The 20,862-nt window shown below is 50.0% G+C and overlaps 1 protein-coding gene across 1 annotated transcript in view; it reads right to left on the bottom strand.

Annotated features, from left to right (window-relative positions):
• LOC140717871 (pyruvate carboxylase, mitochondrial-like) overlaps window positions 1-20,862 on the bottom strand; it is a 515,736-nt gene that overhangs the window by 378,056 nt on the left and 116,818 nt on the right. The window contains exon 2 of the mRNA XM_073031592.1: window positions 4,530-4,665. Within this exon, the coding sequence (XP_072887693.1) occupies window positions 4,530-4,665 (136 nt within the window). The remainder of the gene's footprint in view (window positions 1-4,529; window positions 4,666-20,862) is intronic.

Genomic DNA, 20,862 nt, shown 5'->3' with positions numbered 1-20,862 from the left:
AGAGCCTGTGTCCTCAGCACACTGCTTTACGGCAGCGAGACCTGGAGCCTCTACTCCAGAGAAGAGCAGCGTCTCGACGCCTTCCACCTCCGCAGCCTGAGACGCAGCCTGGACATCAAGTGGACCGACCTAGTCACCAACAATGAGGTCCTGGCCCACGTCCAGATACCCAGCCTCTTCTCCCTGCTTCAACAACGCCGTCTCCGCTGACTGGGCCACGTACACCGCATGTCAGACAGGAGGATCCCAAAAGACCTGCTGTATGGGGAACTGGCCTCTGGCAAGAGAGCACAAGGGTAGCCCCATCTTTGTTTCAAAGATGTCTGCAAGAGAGACATGAAGTCACTGAACATGAACGACGAGAGGTGGGAGAACATCGCAAGCGATCTCTCTCGCTGGAGGCTGGAACTACGCAGAGGAGGGAGAACATCGCAAGCGATCGCTCTCGCTGGAGGCCGAAACTACGCAGAGGTCTAAAAAGAGAAGAGAAGCTGAGGCTTGCTGCTGAAGAAAAACGCACTCTCCGAGAAAACAGCACCGAGACAACGCTGGAGGACAGCACCTTCAAGTGCAGTCGCTCCCACGTGGGCCTCTACAGCCACAACAGACACTGCTCTACCAACACAGACTGAAGCAACTTTCCAGGCGCAGATCTGACTAACAGATGCCATCATCACGAAAGGTTTACAGGAATAGAGGGAAAACTCAAGCCAATAGGATTCGTTCACATGGACATCTTGTTTGGCATGTGTGACTTGAGAACACAGAACCCTTCGACCCATCTAAAGCATGCTTAGCGATTACACTGATCTGCACCTGAACCATAACTCTCTTTATCCCTCCCATCCATGTACGGCGGTACTAGAGAGTTTGTGAACCCTGCAGAATTTTCCCCATTTCTGCACAAATACGACCTAAAATGTGATCAGGTCTTTACGCAAGTATAAAACTACATAAAGAGAACCCAATTAAATAAATAACATAGAAAACGTCACACCCGTTCATTTTTTATTCAGGAAAATGATCTATTATTACATGAATTTGTTGGAAAAAGTATGTGAACCTCTGGGGTAATGCCTTCTGTGAAAGCTATGTGAAGTCAGGTGTTCCAATCAATGAGATGAGATCGGAGGTGTGGGTAAAAAAAGTCCGATTACTAACAGAGCCTTCGCTTCTCAAGAAAGATCTGGTTATGTGCACCATGCCTCGATCAAAAAGGTTTTTATTTGTAAAATGCATACTATGAATACTTAGAATGAAAACTGAAAAATCACATACTTCTGATTTTATTTATTAATTGAAATGTGTAATGAAATAAAGGACAACAAAGAAAATCTCAGCTTTTATAAATTTCTCTCGTCTGTCTTTATTAATTTGGCGTCCAGATGAAAGATACGTCTTAATCCTCATTAGATCGTCCAAATGTTTCACTTCCAGCCTGCTTCTGAATTTACCTTTGATTGAATCCATGTTCACAGTCAGTACTAGAAGCTTGAAATATTCCAGCGATGCCAACAAGGGCTCTTCAAACAACAACACACAAAACACTGGTGGAACACAGCAGGCCAGGCAGCATCTATAAGAAGAAGCACTGTCGACGTTTCGGGCCGAGACCCGAGGGCTCTTCAAATCCTTCGATTCTAAGAATGCAGTTTAACACGCCAGTGAACGTCCTAATTGAACCGGACTTCTCTTTCTCAGAAATGAAAAATTTGAAATTACAGTATGGCTGCGAAGTTTTTGAGTCAACACTTTCATCGTACATAAAAGAAAATTCCGGCAGACCAGCACCCGCACAGATTAGAGGGAACAGTGCTCTGGGACCAGAATGCAAAACACAGCGCGAGCCGTCATGCACAAGGCACACTTAATAAAAATAAGACAGAAGTAAAATACAAAATCCCTAATTCCATGAATGTTGTCGCAGTCTGCAGTCGAACATCTTGTCTTCTGCCAAGTGAACACTGGGGGGGCAGCAGCAATCCCAACATGCACGCCATGCCAAACCAGGTCAAGCACTCCAATGGAGGGCACTGACTCTTGACCCCTCCCACCTGGGCAGTCACAGACAGACACCACCAAGGCTACGCATCTCCCTCACCGTCCGCCAAATCAAATCAGAGAATCGGACTTGCAGCACTCCACATTGACAGTGTCACAAGAAAAGTGACCGAGACAAACACATGAAGGAAGTGATTCACTCACTTCACACTGGCTTGTTCTACCTAACTGAGAACGTCTGATCGCTCTGTAATGTCTCCATAATTGATTTTAGGGTGATGCACCTGAGTATCGAACGCCCATACCTGTGAAAATGGTTTTTTACTGATGTTATCGAATGCTTTAATTCCAATCGGTGGCCACTTTACTGGATACAGAATAGGAACCCAGTGAGGCTCCTGCTGCTGTAGCCCCTCCAAATTCAATATTCGACATTTCGTGCATTCAGAAAGCTCTCCTGTTGTAACACGTGTTGCCTTCCGGTCAGCTTGAACCAGTCTGGCCATTCTCCTCTGACCTCCCTCATTGACAAGGTGTGTTCACCTACAGAACTGCCGCTCACTGGATTTTTTTTGGTGGTTTTTCCACCATTCCCTGTACGCTGTAGAGGGATCGCGATCGACTGGTCGATCTTTGAGACTTTCCCAGTAGATCCCGGAAAAAAAAGAAAAATAAATACACAAATACTGTTGCGAGTTTGTTTCTGGGTTGCGGGGTTTCAGTTCCATTCTTTCCGCTCTGTGCGCATGCGCATATCTCCCCCGCACGACACAGTGTACTTCAGTGGTCCCCAACCACCGGGCCGCGAGGAAACAATATGAGTCAGCTGCACCTTCCCTCAGTCCCTGTCACACTGAGTTTTGAACTTGAACTCACGCGAGCTCATCAGTCGCCTAAACGCAGTGATACCCTTGGGATCACTGTTAGGCCTCGGGTAACCGGCCAGCAGGAAATGCCGTTGCTGCTGGCCTGGAGCGCGGACAGATGGGAGCCACCTCTAAACCTGTTTAGCACACCGAATGTTCGTGGGGAACCCGGTGCTAAAATATTCGCAGACAACCTAATTTGGGCTGAAGGTTTCGCAAGTATCAGAACAGCTACCTCACTGCGATCTACTGAAACAAATTTTTATCGGCCGATAGATCCTATCCTACAAGGGGGGCGAGCTCGGGCTTGTCGCTCTCCTCACTCGGTTGGTGGCTCTGTTCTAACTGTGACTGCCGCGTCCCCAGCACAAGGACCTCTGGCCCTGAACTTGTCCTCTCACCCCACCCACGACCAGCCGCACCTGGCCAGGGCGTCTGGCGGCGGGCGGGCAGAGGCTGGAGTTCGGGCCCGGAGGCTGTCTAATGAGGCAATGAAGCCCTCAAAACTGCTTCGGTACCCCGAGTCCAAGCACCCTGCACTTAAAGACAAACCCGTTGAGATTTTTCAGAGGAAAAAACGTGAGCAGCGTCGGACAGCAGCTAAGTGCCGAGGGTCGCGAAAAGTAAATTGCGGGATAGACTGGACAAAAGGAACCTGCTTCGAGTATCGCTGTATTCCAGTCGTGTTTAACACCCCCTCCCCCCATCAGCCTGTCCACAAGAATATTGTCAGTATTAAACCGGCCCGTGGTGCAAAAAAAGGGTGGGTACCCCTCCCTGGTGATCATACAGTAGTTCCACTTCCAGGTTGCAGGTTCCAGTCTTTTCTGCCCCAGTGTGCACGTGTGTAACTAATCGATCTGGGGTCAATCTTGCCTTTTACTAATGCCAAGGTAGGGGATCTTGGGCTTAAAAAGGTTGGTGACCACTACTCCAGAGACTGTTGTGTGTGAAAATCCCAGGAGATCAGCAGTTTCTGAGATACTCAAACCACTCCATCTGGCACCAAAGATCATTCCAGGGTCAAAGTCACTCAGATCACATTTCTTCCCTATTCTGATGTTTGATCTGAACAACAACTGAACCTCTTGACTGTGTCTGCATGCTCTTATGCAGAGTTGCTGCCACGTGATTGGCTGATTAGATATTTGCATGAACGAGCCGGTGTATAGGTGCCCCAATAAACTGGCCACTGAGTGCCGTGCTATACAAAGTGACTGAGGGAGAATTGGAATTTCAGTGGTTGACGCAAGAGGACTGCGAGGCAAAAGCTCTTTATACGGAGAACGGCAGTGAGGTTGGCACAGTGGGTACAGCCGCTGCCTCCCAGCCCGATAAGGCCGGGCTCCGTTCCCCACTTCCGGCACTCACTGTGTGGAGTTAGCTCGTCCCCCCGGTCACCGCGTAGGCTTCCTCAAGTGCGCCGGGGGAAGGTGGGTTAATCGGAGGAAGTTGATGAGAATGCAGGGGTCAGAAACTGCAGGGATATAGCAAATTAAGTGGGTTCTGAGAGAATTACTGTGGGACCTAGCACAGACTGGGTGGGTTGAACAGCCTCCTGATGTGTCGCTGTGTATCTAAGTATAGGTTGCGGGCTTACAGCAGAAGATGGGCCTTCTAGTTGACCGCCCCATTCCAGGTATGGTGAGGATCTGCCCTTACCTCGGTTCGCCACCAACACTTTCTTGATGGGCTTGTAGTCCACATTGTGACTGCTCTGCAGAGCAGCACTGAATACGGAAATCCGTTTGACCCTCAGGAGGCTGAAGCCCCCTTTGATAAATCGCAGCTGAAGCATCTGTAATCAAAGACAGACAGACAATGGATGAAATATTTAACAGGCAACTCGTGTAATCCACACCGCGAGGAACTGCATCCCGGTTATTCTCTCTGGAAATGTTTACCAATTGCAAAGTCAACCAGCTCTCAGAACAGTCCATGAACACTGCCTTGCCAATTTGCACCCATTACTTACTGTTTCTTTTCGTGCATTACACCATACCGTACCGCTCACAAAACAACAAACTCCACTCCACTACGGCACACACAAAGTACTGGAGGAACTCAGCAGGCCAGGCAGCGTCCATGGAAATCAATCCACAATCGATGCTTCAGGCTGAGATAAAGGAAGGGGGAATATGCCAGAATACGAAGGTAGTTGAGGGGAAGGTGATGGGTGAAGCCGCAAGGTCAAGGGCTAGAGACGACAACATCTGTTAAAACAGAAGGGTGGACCACAGGAGAAAGGGAAGAAGGAGGGACACCAGGGGAAGGTGATAGGAAGGTGAGAAGAGGTAAGAGGCCAGAGTGGAAACTAGAAGAAGAGGAAAGAGGGAAGGAAAAAATAAATTGTTCAGAGCAAGGATGAACGCAGATTTATACCTTCAGGCTGGAGCCAGCGAGACAGAATTAAAGAGTTCCTCCTCCACATTGAGCGGCCTCATCATTACACAAGGGGAGGCCATTGACCCATAAGTGGGAAGGGGAGTGGGAAGTGGAATTAAAATGTTTGGCCACCGGGAATACCTGCATCGAGCGGATGCAGTGGAGGTGTACAACAAAGTGTGCCCAAACGTCCCGGATTTACAATGGGAGAATGGGATTTACAATGGGAGAATGGGATTTAGAATGGGAGAATGGGATTTGCAATGGGAGAATGGGATTTACAAAGGGAGAACGAGATTTGCAATGGGAGAACGGGATTTGCAATGGGAGAATGGGACTTACAATGGGAGAATGGGATTTACAATGGGAGAACGGGATTTGCAATGGGAGAATGGGACTTACAATGGGAGAACGGGAGAATGGGATTTACAATGGAAGAATGGGATTTACAAAGGGAGAATGGGATTTACAATGGGAGAACGGGATTTGCAATGGGAGAACGGGATTTGCAATGGGAGAATTGGATTTACAATGCGACAATGTGATTTGCGATGGGAGAATGGGATTTACGATGGAAGAATGGGATTTACAAAGGGAGAATGAGATTTGCAATGGGAGAATTGGATTTACAATGCGACAATGTGATTTGCGATGGGAGAATGGGATTTACGATGGAAGAATGGGATTTACAAAGGGAGAATGAGATTTGCAATGGGAGAATGGGATTTGCAATGGGAGAATGGGACTTACAATGGGAGAATGGGATTTACAATGGGAGAACGGGATTTGCAATGGAAGAATGGGACTTACAATGGGAGAACGGGAGAATGGGATTTACAATGGAAGAATGGGATTTACAAAGGGAGAACGGGATTTACAATGGGAGAACGCGATTTGCAATGGGAGAACGTGATTTGCAATGGGAGAACGCGATTTGCAATGGGAGAACGGGATTTGTAATGGGAGAATGGGACTTACAATGGGAGAATGGGATTTACAATGGGAGAACAGGATTTGCAATGGGAGAATTGGATTTACAATGCGACAATGTGATTTGCAATGGGAGAATGGGATTTACGATGGAAGAATGGGATTTACAAAGGGAGAATGAGATTTGCAATGGGAGAATGGGATTTGCAATGGGAGAATGGGATTTACAATGGGAGAACGGGATTTACAATGGGAGAACGGGATTTGCAATGGGAGAATGGGATTTACAATGGAAGAATGGGATTTGCAATGGAAGAATGGGACTTACAATGGGAGAACGGGAGAATGGGATTTACAATGGGAGAATGGGATTCGGAATGGGAGAATGGGATTTGGAATGGGAGAATGGGATTTGGAATGGGAGAATGGTATTTACAATGGGAGAATGGGATTTGCAATGGGAGAATGGGATTCGGAATGGGAGAATGGGATTTGGAATGGGAGAATGGGATTTGGAATGGGAGAATGGGATTTACAATGGGAGAATGGGATTTACAATGGGAGAATGGGATTTGCCATGGGAGAATGGAAGGCCGCATCAGGCACACAGCACACAGTGGTGGACCTCAGAGATTTCTAGGTGAAGTGCTGCCTCACTTGGAAGGATTGTTGACAGATCTGAATGTTTAGAGAAATGAGGAGAATGGGCAGATGTACCATTTATGTCACTTACTGGGATACGTACCAGGAGTAAGAAAAGTGCGTTTGAGGAGTCTGGACTGTACACACTGTGGTGTTTGATGTTTGGGGAGTGTGGACTGTACAGAGTGTGGTGTTTGGTGTTTGGGGAGTGTGGACTGTACAGATGTGGTGTTTGGTGTTTGGGGAGTGTGGACTGTACAGACTGTGGTGTTTGGTATTTGGGGAGTGTGGACTGTACAGAGTGCGGTGTTTGGTGTGTGTGGACTGTACACACTGTGGTGTTTGGTGTTTGTGGTGTGTGGACTGTACAGAGTGTGGTGTTTGGTGTTTGGGGACTGTGGACTGTACAGAGTGTGGTGTTTGGTGTTTGGGGAGTGTGGACTGTACAGAGTGTGGTGTTTGGTGTTTGGGGAGTGTGGACTGTACAGAGTGTGGTGTTTGGTGTTTGGGGAGTGTGGACTGTACAGAGTGTGGTGTTTGGTGTTTGGGGAGTGTGGACTGTACAGAGTGTGATGTTTGGGGAGTGTGGACTGTACAGAGTGTGGTGTTTGGTGTTTGGGGAGTGTGGACTGTACAGACTGTGGTGTTTGGTGTTTGGGGAGTGTGGACTGTACAGAGTGTGGTGTTTGGTGTTTGGGGAGTGTGGACTGTACAGAGTGTAGTGTTTGGTGTTTGGGGAGTGTGGACTGTACAGACTGTGGTGTTTGGTGTTTGGGGAGTGTGGACTGTACAGAGTGTGGTGTTTGGTGTTTGGGGAGTGTGGACTGTACAGAGTGTGGTGTTTGGGGAGTGTGGACTGTACAGAGTGTGGTGTTTGGTGTTTGGGGAGTGTGGACTGTACAGAGTGTGGTGTTTGGTGCTTGGGGAGTGTGGACTGTACAGAGTGTGGTGTTTGGTATTTGGGGTGTGTGGACTGTACAGACTGTGGTGTTTGGTGTTTGGGGAGTGTGGACTGTACAGACTGTGGTGTTTGGTGTTCGGGGAGTGTGGACTGTACAGAGTGTGGTGTTTGGGGAGTGTGGACTGTACAGAGTGTGGTGTCTGGTGTTTGGGGAGTGTGGACTGTACAGAGTGTGGTGTTTGGTGTTTGGGGAGTGTGGACTGTACACACTGTGGTGTTTGGTGTTTGGGGAGTGTGGACTGTACAGAGTGTGGTGTTTGGTGTTTGGGGAGTGTGGACTGTACAGAGTGTGGTGTTTGGGGAGTGTGGACTGTACAGAGTGTGGTGTTTGGTGTTTGGGGAGTGTGGACTGTACAGAGTGTGGTGTTTGGTGTTTGGGGAGTGTGGACTGTACAGAGTGTGGTGTTTGGTGTTTGGGGTGTGTGGACTGTACAGAGTGTGGTGTTTGGTGTTTGGGGAGTGTGGACTGTACAGACTGTGGTGTTTGGTGTTTGGGGAGTGTGGACTGTACAGACTGTGGTGTTTGGTGTTTGGGGAGTGTGGACTGTACAGAGTGTGGTGTTTGGGGTGTGTGGACTGTACAGAGTGTGGTGTTTGGTGTTTGGGGAGTGTGGACTGTACACACTGTGGTGTTTGGTGTCTGGGGAGTGTGGACTGTACAGAGTGTGGTGTTTGGTGTTTGGGGAGTGTGGACTGTACACACTGTGGTGTTTGGGGAGTGTGGACTGTACAGACTGTGGTGTTTGGGGAGTGTGGACTGTACAGAGTGTGGTGTTTGGGGTGTGTGGACTGTACAGAGTGTGGTGTTTGGTGTTTGGGGAGTGTGGACTGTACACACTGGTGTTTGGTGTTTGGGGAGTGTGGACTGTACAGACTGTGGTGTTTGGTGTTTGGGGAGTGTGGACTGTACAGAGTGTGGTGTTTGGTGTTTGGGGTGTGTGGACTGTACAGAGTGTGGTGTTTGGTGTTTGGGGAGTGTGGACTGTACACACTGGTGTTTGGTGTTTGGGGAGTGTGGACTGTACAGACTGTGGTGTTTGGTGTTTGGGGAGTGTGGACTGTACAGAGTGTGGTGTTTGGTGTTTGGGGAGTGTGGACTGTACACACTGGTGTTTGGTGTTTGGGGAGTGTGGACTGTACAGACTGTGGTGTTTGGTGTTTGGGGAGTGTGGACTGTACACACTGGTGTTTGGTGTTTGGGGAGTGTGGACTGTACAGAGTGTGGTGTTTGGTGTTTGGGGAGTGTGGACTGTACAGACTGTGGTGTTTGGTGTTTGGGGAGTGTGGACTGTACAGAGTGTGGTGTTTGGTGTTTGGGGTGTGTGGACTGTACAGAGTGTGGTGTTTGGTGTTTGGGGAGTGTGGACTGTACAGAGTGTGGTGTTTGGTGTTTGGGGAGTGTGGACTGTACAGACTGTGGTGTTTGGGGAGTGTGGACTGTACAGAGTGTGGTGTTTGGTGTTTGGGGAGTGTGGACTGTACACACTGTGGTGTTTGGTGTTTGGGGAGTGTGGACTGTACAGACTGTGGTGTTTGGTGTTTGGGGAGTGTGGACTGTACAGAGTGTGGTGTTTGGTGTTTGGGGAGTGTGGACTGTACAGAGTGTGGTGTTTGGTGTTTGGGGTGTGTGGACTGTACAGAGTGTGGTGTTTGGTGTTTGGGGAGTGTGGACTGTACACACTGGTGTTTGGTGTTTGGGGAGTGTGGACTGTACAGACTGTGGTGTTTGGTGTTTGGGGAGTGTGGACTGTACAGAGTGTGGTGTTTGGTGTTTGGGGTGTGTGGACTGTACAGACTGTGGTGTTTGGTGTTTGGGGAGTGTGGACTGTACAGAGTGTGGTGTTTGGTGTTTGGGGTGTGTGGACTGTACAGAGTGTGGTGTTTGGGGAGTGTGGACTGTACAGAGTGTGGTGTTTGGTGTTTGGGGAGTGTGGACTGTACAGAGTGTGATGTTTGGGGAGTGTGGACTGTACAGAGTGTAGTGTTTGGTGTTTGGGGTGTGTGGACTGTACAGAGTGTGGTGTTTGGGGAGTGTGGACTGTACAGAGTGTGGTGTTTGGTGTTTGGGGAGTGTGGACTGTACAGAGTGTGATGTTTGGTGTTCGGGGAGTGTGGATTGTACAGACTGTGGTGTGTGGTGTTTGGGGAGTGTGGACTGTACAGAGTGTGGTGTTTGGTGTTTGGGGAGTGTGGACTGTACAGAGTGTGGTGTTTGGTGTTCGGGGAGTGTGGACTGTACAGACTGTGGTGTGTGGTGTTTGGGGAGTGTGGACTGTACAGAGTGTGATGTTTGGTGTTTGGGGAGTGTGGACTGTACAGAGTGTGGTGTTTGGTGTTTGGGGACTGTGGACTGTACAGAGTGTGGTGTTTGGTGTTTGGGGAGTGTGGACTGTACAGAGTGTGGTGTTTGGTGTTCGGGGAGTGTGGACTGTACAGACTGTGGTGTGTGGTGTTTGGGGAGTGTGGACTGTACAGAGTGTGATGTTTGGTGTTTGGGGAGTGTGGACTGTACAGAGTGTGGTGTTTGGTGTTTGGGGACTGTGGACTGTACAGAGTGTGGTGTTTGGTGTTTGGGGACTGTGGACTGTACACACTGGTGTTTGGTGTTTGGGGACTGTGGACTGTTCAGACTGTGGTGTTTGGTGTTTGGGGACTGTGGACTGTACACACCGGTGTTTGGTGTTTGGGGAGTGTGGACTGTACAGAGTGTGGTGTTTGGTGTTTGGGGTGTGTGGACTGTACAGACTGTGGTGTTTGGTGTTTGGGGATTGTGGACTGTACACACTGTGATGTTTGGTGTTTGGGGAGTGTGGACTGTACAGACTGTGGTGTTTGGTGTTTGGGGTGTGTGGACTGTACAGAGTGTGGTGTTTGGTGTTTGGGGAGTGTGGACTGTACAGAGTGTGGTGTTTGGTGTTTGGGGAGTGTGGACTGTACAGAGTGTGGTGTTTGGGGAGTGTGGACTGTACAGAGTGTGATGTTTGGTGTTTGGTGTGTGTGGACTGTACAGACTGTGGTGTTTGGTGTTTGGGGTGTGTGGACTGTACAGAGTGTGGTGTTTGGTGTTTGGGGTGTGTGGACTGTACAGAGTGTGGTGTTTGGTGTTTGGGGAGTGTGGACTGTACATAGTGTGGTGTTTGGTGTTTGGGGTGTGTGGACTGTACAGAGTGTGGTGTTTGGTGTTTGGGGAGTGTGGACTGTACAGAGTGTGGTGTTTGGTGTTTGGGGAGTGTGGACTGTACATAGTGTGGTGTTTGGTGTTTGGGGTGTGTGGACTGTACAGAGTGTGGTGTTTGGTGTTTGGGGAGTGTGGACTGTACATAGTGTGGTGTTTGGTGTTCGGGGAGTGTGGACTGTACACACTGTGGTGTTTGGTGTTTGGGGTGTGTGGACTGTACAGAGTGTGGTGTTTGGTGTTTGGGGAGTGTGGACTGTACAGAGTGTGGTGTTTGGTGTTTGGGGAGTGTGGACTGTACAGAGTGTGGTGTTTGGGGAGTGTGGACTGTACAGAGTGTGATGTTTGGTGTTTGGTGTGTGTGGACTGTACAGACTGTGGTGTTTGGTGTTTGGGGTGTGTGGACTGTACAGAGTGTGGTGTTTGGTGTTTGGGGTGTGTGGACTGTACAGAGTGTGGTGTTTGGTGTTTGGGGAGTGTGGACTGTACATAGTGTGGTGTTTGGTGTTCGGGGAGTGTGGACTGTACAGAGTGTGGTGTTTGGTGTTTGGGGAGTGTGGACTGTACAGAGTGTGGTGTTTGGTGTTTGGGGAGTGTGGACTGTACATACTGTGGTGTTTGGTGTTTGGGGAGTGTGGACTGTACAGAGTGTGGTGTTTGGTGTTCGGGGAGTGTGGACTGTACAGACTGTGGTGTTTGGTGTTTGGGGTGTGTGGACTGTACAGAGTGTGGTGTTTGGTGTTTGGGGAGTGTGGACTGTACAGAGTGTGGTGTTTGGTGTTTGGGGAGTGTGGACTGTACAGAGTGTGGTGTTTGGTCTGTGTGGACTGTACAGAGTGTGGTGTTTGGTGTTTGGGGAGTGTGGACTGTACAGAGTGTGGTGTTTGGTGTTCGGGGAGTGTGGACTGTACAGACTGTGGTGTTTGGTGTTTGGGGTGTGTGGACTGTACAGAGTGTGGTGTTTGGTGTTTGGGGAGTGTGGACTGTACAGAGTGTGGTGTTTGGTGTTTGGGGAGTGTGGACTGTACAGAGTGTGGTGTTTGGTGTGTGTGGACTGTACAGAGTGTGGTGTTTGGTGTTTGGGGAGTGTGGACTGTACAGAGTGTGGTGTTTGGAGTTTGGGGAGTGTGGACTGTACAGAGTGTGGTGTTTGGGGTGTGAGGACTGTACAGAGTGTGGTGTTTGGTGTTTGGGGAGTGTGGACTGTACAGAGTGTGGTGTTTGGTGTTTGGGGTGTGTGGACTGTACAGAGTGTGGTGTTTGGTGTTTGGGGTGTGTGGACTGTACAGAGTGTGGTGTTTGGTGTTTGGGGAGTGTGGACTGTACAGAGTGTGGTGTTTGGTGTTTGGGGAGTGTGGACTGTACAGAGTGTGGTGTTTGGGGAGTGTGGACTGTACAGAGTGTGATGTTTGGGGAGTGTGGACTGTACAGAGTGTGGTGTTTGGTGTTTGGGGAGTGTGGACTGTACAGAGTGTGGTGTTTGGTGTTTGGGGAGTGTGGACTGTACAGAGTGTGATGTTTGGTGTTTGGTGTGTGTGGACTGTACAGACTGTGGTGTTTGGTGTTTGGGGTGTGTGGACTGTACAGAGTGTGGTGTTTGGGGAGTGTGGACTGTACAGAGTGTGGTGTTTGGTGTTTGGGGAGTGTGGACTGTACAGAGTGTGGTGTTTGGTGTTTGGGGAGTGTGGACTGTACAGAGTGTGATGTTTGGTGTTTGGTGTGTGTGGACTGTACAGACTGTGGTGTTTGGTGTTTGGGGTGTGTGGACTGTACAGAGTGTGGTGTTTGGTGTTTGGGGAGTGTGGACTGTACAGAGTGTGGTGTTTGGGGAGTGTGGACTGTACAGAGTGTGGTGTTTGGTGTTTGGGGAGTGTGGACTGTACAGAGTGTGGTGTTTGGTGTTTGGGGAGTGTGGACTGTACAGAGTGTGATGTTTGGTGTTTGGTGTGTGTGGACTGTACAGACTGTGGTGTTTGGTGTTTGGGGTGTGTGGACTGTACAGAGTGTGGTGTTTGGTGTTTGGGGTGTGTGGACTGTACAGAGTGTGGTGTTTGGTGTTTGGGGAGTGTGGACTGTACATAGTGTGGTGTTTGGTGTTTGGGGAGTGTGGACTGTACAGAGTGTGGTGTTTGGTGTTCGGGGAGTGTGGACTGTACAGAGTGTGGTGTTTGGTGTTTGGGGAGTGTGGACTGTACAGAGTGTGGTGTTTGGTGTTTGGGGAGTGTGGACTGTACAGAGTGTGGTGTTTGGTGTTTGGGGAGTGTGGACTGTACAGAGTGTGGTGTTTGGTGTTTGGGGAGTGTGGACTGTACAGAGTGTGGTGTTTGGTGTTTGGGGAGTGTGGACTGTACAGAGTGTAGTGTTTGGTGTTTGGGGAGTGTGGACTGTACAGAGTGTGGTGTTTGGGGAGTGTGGACTGTACAGAGTGTGGTGTTTGGTGTTTGGGGAGTGTGGACTGTACAGAGTGTAGTGTTTGGTGTTTGGGGAGTGTGGACTGTACAGAGTGTGATGTTTGGGGAGTGTGGACTGTACAGATTGTAGTGTTTGGTGTTTGGGGAGTGTGGACTGTACAGAGTGTGGTGTTTGGTGTTTGGGGAGTGTGGACTGTACAGAGTGTAGTGTTTGGTGTTTGGGGAGTGTGGACTGTACAGAGTGTGGTGTTTGGTGTTTGGGGAGTGTGGACTGTACACACTGTGGTGTTTGGTGTTTGGGGAGTGTGGACTGTACAGAGTGTGGTGTTTGGTGTTTGGGGAGTGTGGACTGTACAGAGTGTAGTGTTTGGTGTTTGGGGAGTGTGGACGGTACAGAGTGTGGTGTTTGGGGAGTGTGGACTGTACAGAGTGTGGTGTTTGGTGTTTGGGGAGTGTGGACTGTACAGAGTGTAGTGTTTGGTGTTTGGGGAGTGTGGACTGTACAGAGTGTGATGTTTGGGGAGTGTGGACTGTACAGAGTGTAGTGTTTGGTGTTTGGGGAGTGTGGACTGTACAGAGTGTGGTGTTTGGTGTTTGGGGAGTGTGGACTGTACAGAGTGTGGTGTTTGGTGTTTGGGGAGTGTGGACTGTACATACTGTGGTGTTTGGTGTTTGGGGAGTGTGGACTGTACAGAGTGTGGTGTTTGGTGTTCGGGGAGTGTGGACTGTACAGACTGTGGTGTTTGGTGTTTGGGGTGTGTGGACTGTACAGAGTGTGGTGTTTGGTGTTTGGGGAGTGTGGACTGTACAGAGTGTGGTGTTTGGTGTTTGGGGAGTGTGGACTGTACAGACTGTGGTGTTTGGTGTTTGGGGTGTGTGGACTGTACAGAGTGTGGTGTTTGGTGTTTGGGGAGTGTGGACTGTACAGAGTGTGGTGTTTGGTGTTTGGGGACTGTGGACTGTACAGAGTGTGGTGTTTGGTGTTTGGGGTGTGTGGACTGTACAGAGTGTGGTGTTTGGTGTTTGGGGAGTGTGGACTGTACAGACTGTGGTGTTTGGTGTTTGGGGAGTGTGGACTGTACAGAGTGTGGTGTTTGGGGTTTGGGGTGTGTGGACTGTACAGACTGTGGTGTTTGGTGTTTGGGGATTGTGGACTGTACAGACTGTGGTGTTTGGTGTTTGGGGACTGTGGACTGTACAGAGTGTGGTGTTTGGTGTTTGGGGAGTGTGGACTGTACAGAGTGTGATGTTTGGGGAGTGTGGACTGTACAGAGTGTGGTGTTTGGTGTTTGGGGAGTGTGGACTGTACAGAGTGTGGTGTTTGGTGTTTGGGGAGTGTGGACTGTACAGAGTGTGGTGTTTGGTGTTTGGGGATTGTGGACTGTACAGAGTGTGGTGTTTGGTGTTTGGGGAGTGTGGACTGTACAGAGTGTGGTGTTTGGTGTTTGGGGTGTGTGGACTGTACAGAGTGTGGTGTTTGGTGTTCGGGGACTGTGGACTGTACAGAGTGTGGTGTTTGGTGTTCGGGGAGTGTGGACTGTACAGAGTGTGGTGTTTGATGTTTGGGGTGTGTGGACTGTACAGACTGTGGTGTTTGGGGAGTGTAGACTGTACAGAGTGTGGTGTTTGGTGTTTGGGGTGTGTGGACTGTACAGACTGTGGTGTTTAGGGAGTGTGGACTGTACAGACTGTGGTGTTTGGGGTGTGTGGACTGTACAGACTGTGGTGTTCGGGGAGTGTGGACTGTACAGAGTGTGGTGTTTGGTGTTTGGGGTGTGTGGACTGTACAGACTGTGGTGTTTGGGGAGTGTGGACTGTACAGAGTACGGTGTTTGGTGTTTGGGGTGTGTGGACTGTACAGACTGTGGTGTTTGGGGAGTGTAGACTGTACAGAGTGTGGTGTTTGGTGTTTGGGGTGTGTGGACTGTACAGACTGTGGTGTTTAGGGAGTGTGGACTGTACAGACTGTGGTGTTTGGGGTGTGTGGACTGTACAGACTGTGGTGTTCGGGGAGTGTGGACAGTACAGAGTGTGGTGTTTGATGTTTGGGGAGTGTGGACTGTACAGAGTGTGGTGTTTGGTGTTTGGGGAGTGTGGACTGTACAGACTGTGGTGTTTGGGGAGTGTGGACTGTACATAGTGTGGTGTTTGGTGTTCGGGGACTGTGGACTGTACAGAGTGTGGTGTTTGGTGTTCGGGGTGTGTGGACTGTACAGAGTGTGGTGTTTGATGTTTGGGGAGTGTGGACTGTACAGACTGTGGTGTTTGGTGTTTGGGGAGTGTGGACTGTACAGAGTGTGATGTTTGGGGAGTGTGGACTGTACAGACTGTGGTGTTTGGTGTTTGGGGAGTGTGGACTGTACAGAGTGTGGTGTTTGGTGTTTGGGGAGTGTGGACTGTACAGAGTGTGGTGTTTGGTGTTTGGGGTGTGTGGACTGTACAGAGTGTGGTGTTTGGTGTTCGGGGACTGTGGACTGTACAGAGTGTGGTGTTTGGTGTTCGGGGAGTGTGGACTGTACAGAGTGTGGTGTTTGATGTTTGGGGTGTGTGGACTGTACAGACTGTGGTGTTTGGGGAGTGTGGACTGTACAGAGTGTGGTGTTTGGTGTTTGGGGTGTGTGGACTGTACAGACTGTGGTGTTTGGGGAGTGTGGACTGTACAGACTGTGGTGTTTGGGGTGTGTGGACTGTACAGACTGTGGTGTTCGGAGAGTGTGGACTGTACAGAGTGTGGTGTTTGGTGTTTGGGGTGTGTGGACTGTACAGACTGTGGTGTTTGGGGAGTGTGGACTGTACAGAGTGTGGTGTTTGGTGTTCGGGGACTGTGGACTGTACAGAGTGTGGTGTTTGGTGTTCGGGGAGTGTGGACTGTACAGAGTGTGGTGTTTGATGTTTGGGGAGTGTGGACTGTACAGACTGTGGTGTTTGGTGTTTGGGGAGTGTGGACTGTACAGAGTGTGATGTTTGGGGAGTGTGGACTGTACAGACTGTGGTGTTTGGTGTTTGGGGAGTGTGGACTGTACAGAGTGTGGTGTTTGGTGTTTGGGGAGTGTGGACTGTACAGAGTGTGGTGTTTGGTGTTTGGGGAGTGTGGACTGTACAGAGTGTGGTGTTTGGTGTTTGGGGAGTGTGGACTGTACAGAGTGTGGTGTTTGATGTTTGGGGAGTGTGGACTGTACAGACTGTGGTGTTTGGTGTTTGGGGAGTGTGGACTGTACAGAGTGTGATGTTTGGGGAGTGTGGACTGTACAGACTGTGGTGTTTGGTGTTTGGGGTGTGTGGACTGTACAGAGTGTGATGTTTGGGGAGTGTGGACTGTACAGAGTGTGGTGTTTGGTGTTTGGGGAGTGTGGACTGTACAGAGTGTGGTGTTTGGTGTGTGGGGAGTGTGGACTGTACAGACTGTGGTGTTTGGTGTTTGGGGAGTGTGGACTGTACAGAGTGTGGTGTTTGGTGTTTGGGGAGTGTGGACTGTACAGAGTGTGGTGTTTGGTGTTTGGGGAGTGTGGACTGTACAGAGTGTGGTGTTTGGTGTTTGGGGAGTGTGGACTGTACAGAGTGTGATGTTTGGGGAGTGTGGACTGTACAGAGTGTGGTGTTTGGTGTTTGGGGAGTGTGGACTGTACAGAGTGTGGTGTTTGGTGTTTGGGGAGTGTGGACTGTACAGAGTGTGGTGTTTGGTGTTTGGGGAGTGTGGACTGTACAGAGTGTGATGTTTGGTGTTTGGGGAGTGTGGACTGTACAGACTGTGGTGTTTGGTGTTTGGGGAGTGTGGACTGTACAGAGTGTGGTGTTTGGTGTTTGCGGAGTGTGGACTGTACAGAGTGTGGTGTTTGGTGTTTGGGGAGTGTGGACTGTACAGAGTGTGGTGTTTGGTGTTTGGGGACTGTGGACTGTACAGACTGTGGCGTTTGGGGAGTGTGGACTGTACAGACTGTGGTGTTTGGTGTTTGGGGTGTGTGGACTGTACAGAGTGTGGTGTTTGGTGTTTGGGGAGTGTGGACTGTACAGACTGTGGTGTTTGGTGTTTGGGGAGTGTGGACTGTACAGACTGTGGTGTTTGGTGTTTGGGGTGTGTGGACTGTACAGACTGTGGTGTTTGGTGTTTGGGGAGTGTGGACTGTACAGAGTGTGATGTTTGGGGAGTGTGGACTGTACAGAGTGTGGTGTTTGGTGTTTGGGGAGTGTAGACTGTACAGAGTGTGGTGTTTGGTGTTTGGGGTGTGTGGACTGTACAGAGTGTGGTGTTTGGTGTTTGGGGTGTGTGGACTGTACACACTGTGGTGCTTGGTGTTTGGGGAGTGTGGACTGTACAGAGTGTGGTGTTTGGTGTTTGGGGACTGTGGACTGTACAGACTGTGGCGTTTGCGAGGTGTGGACTGTACAGTGTGGTGTTTGGTGTTTGGGGAGTGTGGACTGTACAGAGTGTGGTGTTTGGTGTTCGGGGAGTGTGGACTGTACAGAGTGTGGTGTTTGGTGTTTGGGGTGTGTGGACTGTACAGAGTGTGATGTTTGGGGTGTGTGGACTGTACAGAGTGTGGTGTTTGGTGTTTGGGGTGTGTGGACTGTACAGAGTGTGATGTTTGGGGTGTGTGGACTGTACAGAGTGTGGTGTTTGGTGTTTGGGGAGTGTGGACTGTACAGAGTGTGGTGTTTGGGGAGTGTGGACTGTACACACTGTGATGTTCGGGGAGTGTGGACTGTACAGAGGGTGGTGTTTGGTGTTTGGGGAGTGTGGACTGTACAGAGTGTGATGTTTGTTGTTTGGGGAGTGTGGACTGTACAGAGTGTGGTGTTTGGGGAGTGTGGACTGTACAGACTGTGGTGTTTGGTGTTTGGGGTGTGTGGACTGTACAGACTGTGGTGTTTGGTGTTTGGGGAGTGTGGACTGTACAGAGTGTGGTGTTTGGTGTTTGGGGAGTGTGGACTGTACAGACTGTGGTGTTTGGTGTTTGGGGTGTGTGGACTGTACAGACTGTGGTGTTTGGGGAGTGTGGACTGTACAGAGTGTGGTGTTTGGGGAGTGTGGACTGTACAGACTGTGGTGTTTGGTGTTTGGGGTGTGTGGACTGTACACACTGTGGTGTTTGGTGTCTGGGGAGTGTGGACTGTACAGAGTGTGGTGTTTGGTGTCTGGGGAGTGTGGACTGTACAGAGTGTGGTGTTTGGTGAGTGTGGACTGTACAGAGTGTGGTGTTTGGTGTTTGGGGAGTGTGGACTGTACAGAGTGTGGTGTTTGGTGTTTGGGGATTGTGGACTGTACAGAGTGTGGTGTTTGGTGTTTGGGGAGTGTGGACTGTACAGAGTGTGGTGTTTGGTGTTTGGGGAGTGTGGACTGTACAGAGTGTGATGTTTGGGGAGTGTGGACTGTACAGAGTGTGGTGTTTGGTGTTTGGGGTGTGTGGACTGTACAGAGTGTGGTGTTTGGTGTTTGGGGAGTGTGGACTGTACAGAGTGTGGTGTTTGGTGTTTGGGGAGTGTGGACTGTACAGAGTGTGGTGTTTGGGGATTGTAGACTGTACAGAGTGTGGTGTTTGGGGAGTGTGGACTGTACAGAGTTTGGTGTTTGGTGTTTGGGGAGTGTGGACTGTACAGAGTGTGATGTTTGGGGAGTGTGGACTGTACAGAGTGTGATGTTTGGGGAGTGTGGACTGTACAGAGTGTGATGTTTGGGGAGTGTGGACTGTACAGAGTGTGGTGTTTGGTGTTTGGTGTTTGGGGAGTGTGGACTGTACACACTGTGGTGTTTGGGGAGTGTGGACTGTACAGAGTGTGGTGTTTGGTGTTTGGGGAGTGTGGACTATACAGAGTGTGGTGTTTGGTGTTTGGGGAGTGTGGACTGTACAGACTGTGGTGTTTGGTGTTTGGGGAGTGTGGACTGTACAGAGTGTGGTGTTTGGTGTTTGGGGAGTGTGGACTGTACAGAGTGTGGTGTTTGGGGAGTGTGGACTGTACAGAGTGTGGTGTTTGGTGTTTGGGGAGTGTGGACTGTACAGAGTGTGATGTTTGGGGTGTGTGGACTGTACAGAGTGTGGTGTTTGGTGTTTGGGGAGTGTGGACTGTACAGAGTGTGGTGTTTGGGGAGTGTGGACTGTACAGAGTGTGGTGTTTGGTGTTTGGGGAGTGTGGACTGTACAGAGTGTGGTGTTTGGTGTTTGGGGAGTGTGGACTGTACAGAGTGTGGTGTTTGGGGAGTGTGGACTGTACAGAGTGTGGTGTTTGGTGTTTGGGGAGTGTGGACTGTACAGAGTGTGATGTTTGGGGTGTGTGGACTGTACAGAGTGTGGTGTTTGGTGTTTGGGGTGTGTGGACTGTACAGAGTGTGGTGTTTGGTGTTTGGGGAGTGTGGACTGTTCAGAGTGTGGTGTTTGGTGTTTGGGGAGTGTGGACTGTACAGAGTGTGGTGTTTGGTGTTTGGGGAGTGTGGACTGTACAGAGTGTGGTGTTTGGTGTTTGGTGAGTGTGGACTGTACAGAGTGTGATGTTTGGGGAGTGTGGACTGTACAGAGTGTGGTGTTTGATGTTTGGGGAGTGTGGACTGTACAGAGTGTGGTGTTTGGTGTTTGGGGAGTGTGGACTGTACAGAGTGTGGTGTTTGGGGAGTGTGGACTGTACAGAGTGTGATGTTTGGGGTGTGTGGACTGTACACACTGTGGTGTTTGGTGTTTGGGGAGTGTGGACTGTTCAGAGTGTGGTGTTTGCTGTTTGGGGAGTGTGGACTGTACAGAGTGTGGTGTTTGTTGTTTGGGGAGTGTGGACTGTACAGAGTGTGATGTTTGGTGTCTGGGGAGTGTGGACTGTACAGAGTGTGGTGTTTGGTGTTTGGGGTGTGTGGACTGTACAGAGTGTAGTGTTTGGTGTTTGGGGAGTGTGGACTGTACAGAGTGTGGTGTTTGGGGAGTGTGGACTGTACAGAGTGTGGTGTTTGGTGTTTGGGGAGTGTGGACTGTACAGAGTGTAGTGTTTGGTGTTTGGGGAGTGTGGACTGTACAGAGTGTGGTGTTTGGTGTTTGGGGTGTGTGGACTGTACAGAGTGTGGTGTTTGGTGTTTGGGGAGTGTGGACTGTACAGAGTGTGGTGTTTGGTGTTTGGGGAGTGTGGACTGTACACACTGTGGTGTTTGGTGTTTGGGGAGTGTGGACTGTACAGAGTGTGGTGTTTGGTGTTTGGGGAGTGTGGACTGTACAGAGTGTAGTGTTTGGTGTTTGGGGAGTGTGGACTGTACAGAGTGTGGTGTTTGGGGAGTGTGGACTGTACAGAGTGTGGTGTTTGGTGTTTGGGGAGTGTGGACTGTACAGAGTGTAGTGTTTGGTGTTTGGGGAGTGTGGACTGTACAGAGTGTGATGTTTGGGGAGTGTGGACTGTACAGAGTGTAGTGTTTGGTGTTTGGGGAGTGTGGACTGTACAGAGTGTGGTGTTTGGTGTTTGGGGAGTGTGGACTGTACAGAGTGTGGTGTTTGGTGTTTGGGGAGTGTGGACTGTACATACTGT

Source organism: Hemitrygon akajei, chromosome 28, assembly GCF_048418815.1.
Source record: "Hemitrygon akajei chromosome 28, sHemAka1.3, whole genome shotgun sequence".
NCBI classification, from domain to species: Eukaryota; Metazoa; Chordata; class Chondrichthyes; order Myliobatiformes; family Dasyatidae; genus Hemitrygon; species Hemitrygon akajei.
Note: the sequence above shows the minus strand (reverse complement) of the source record. Positions and strands in the feature narration are given on the sequence as shown.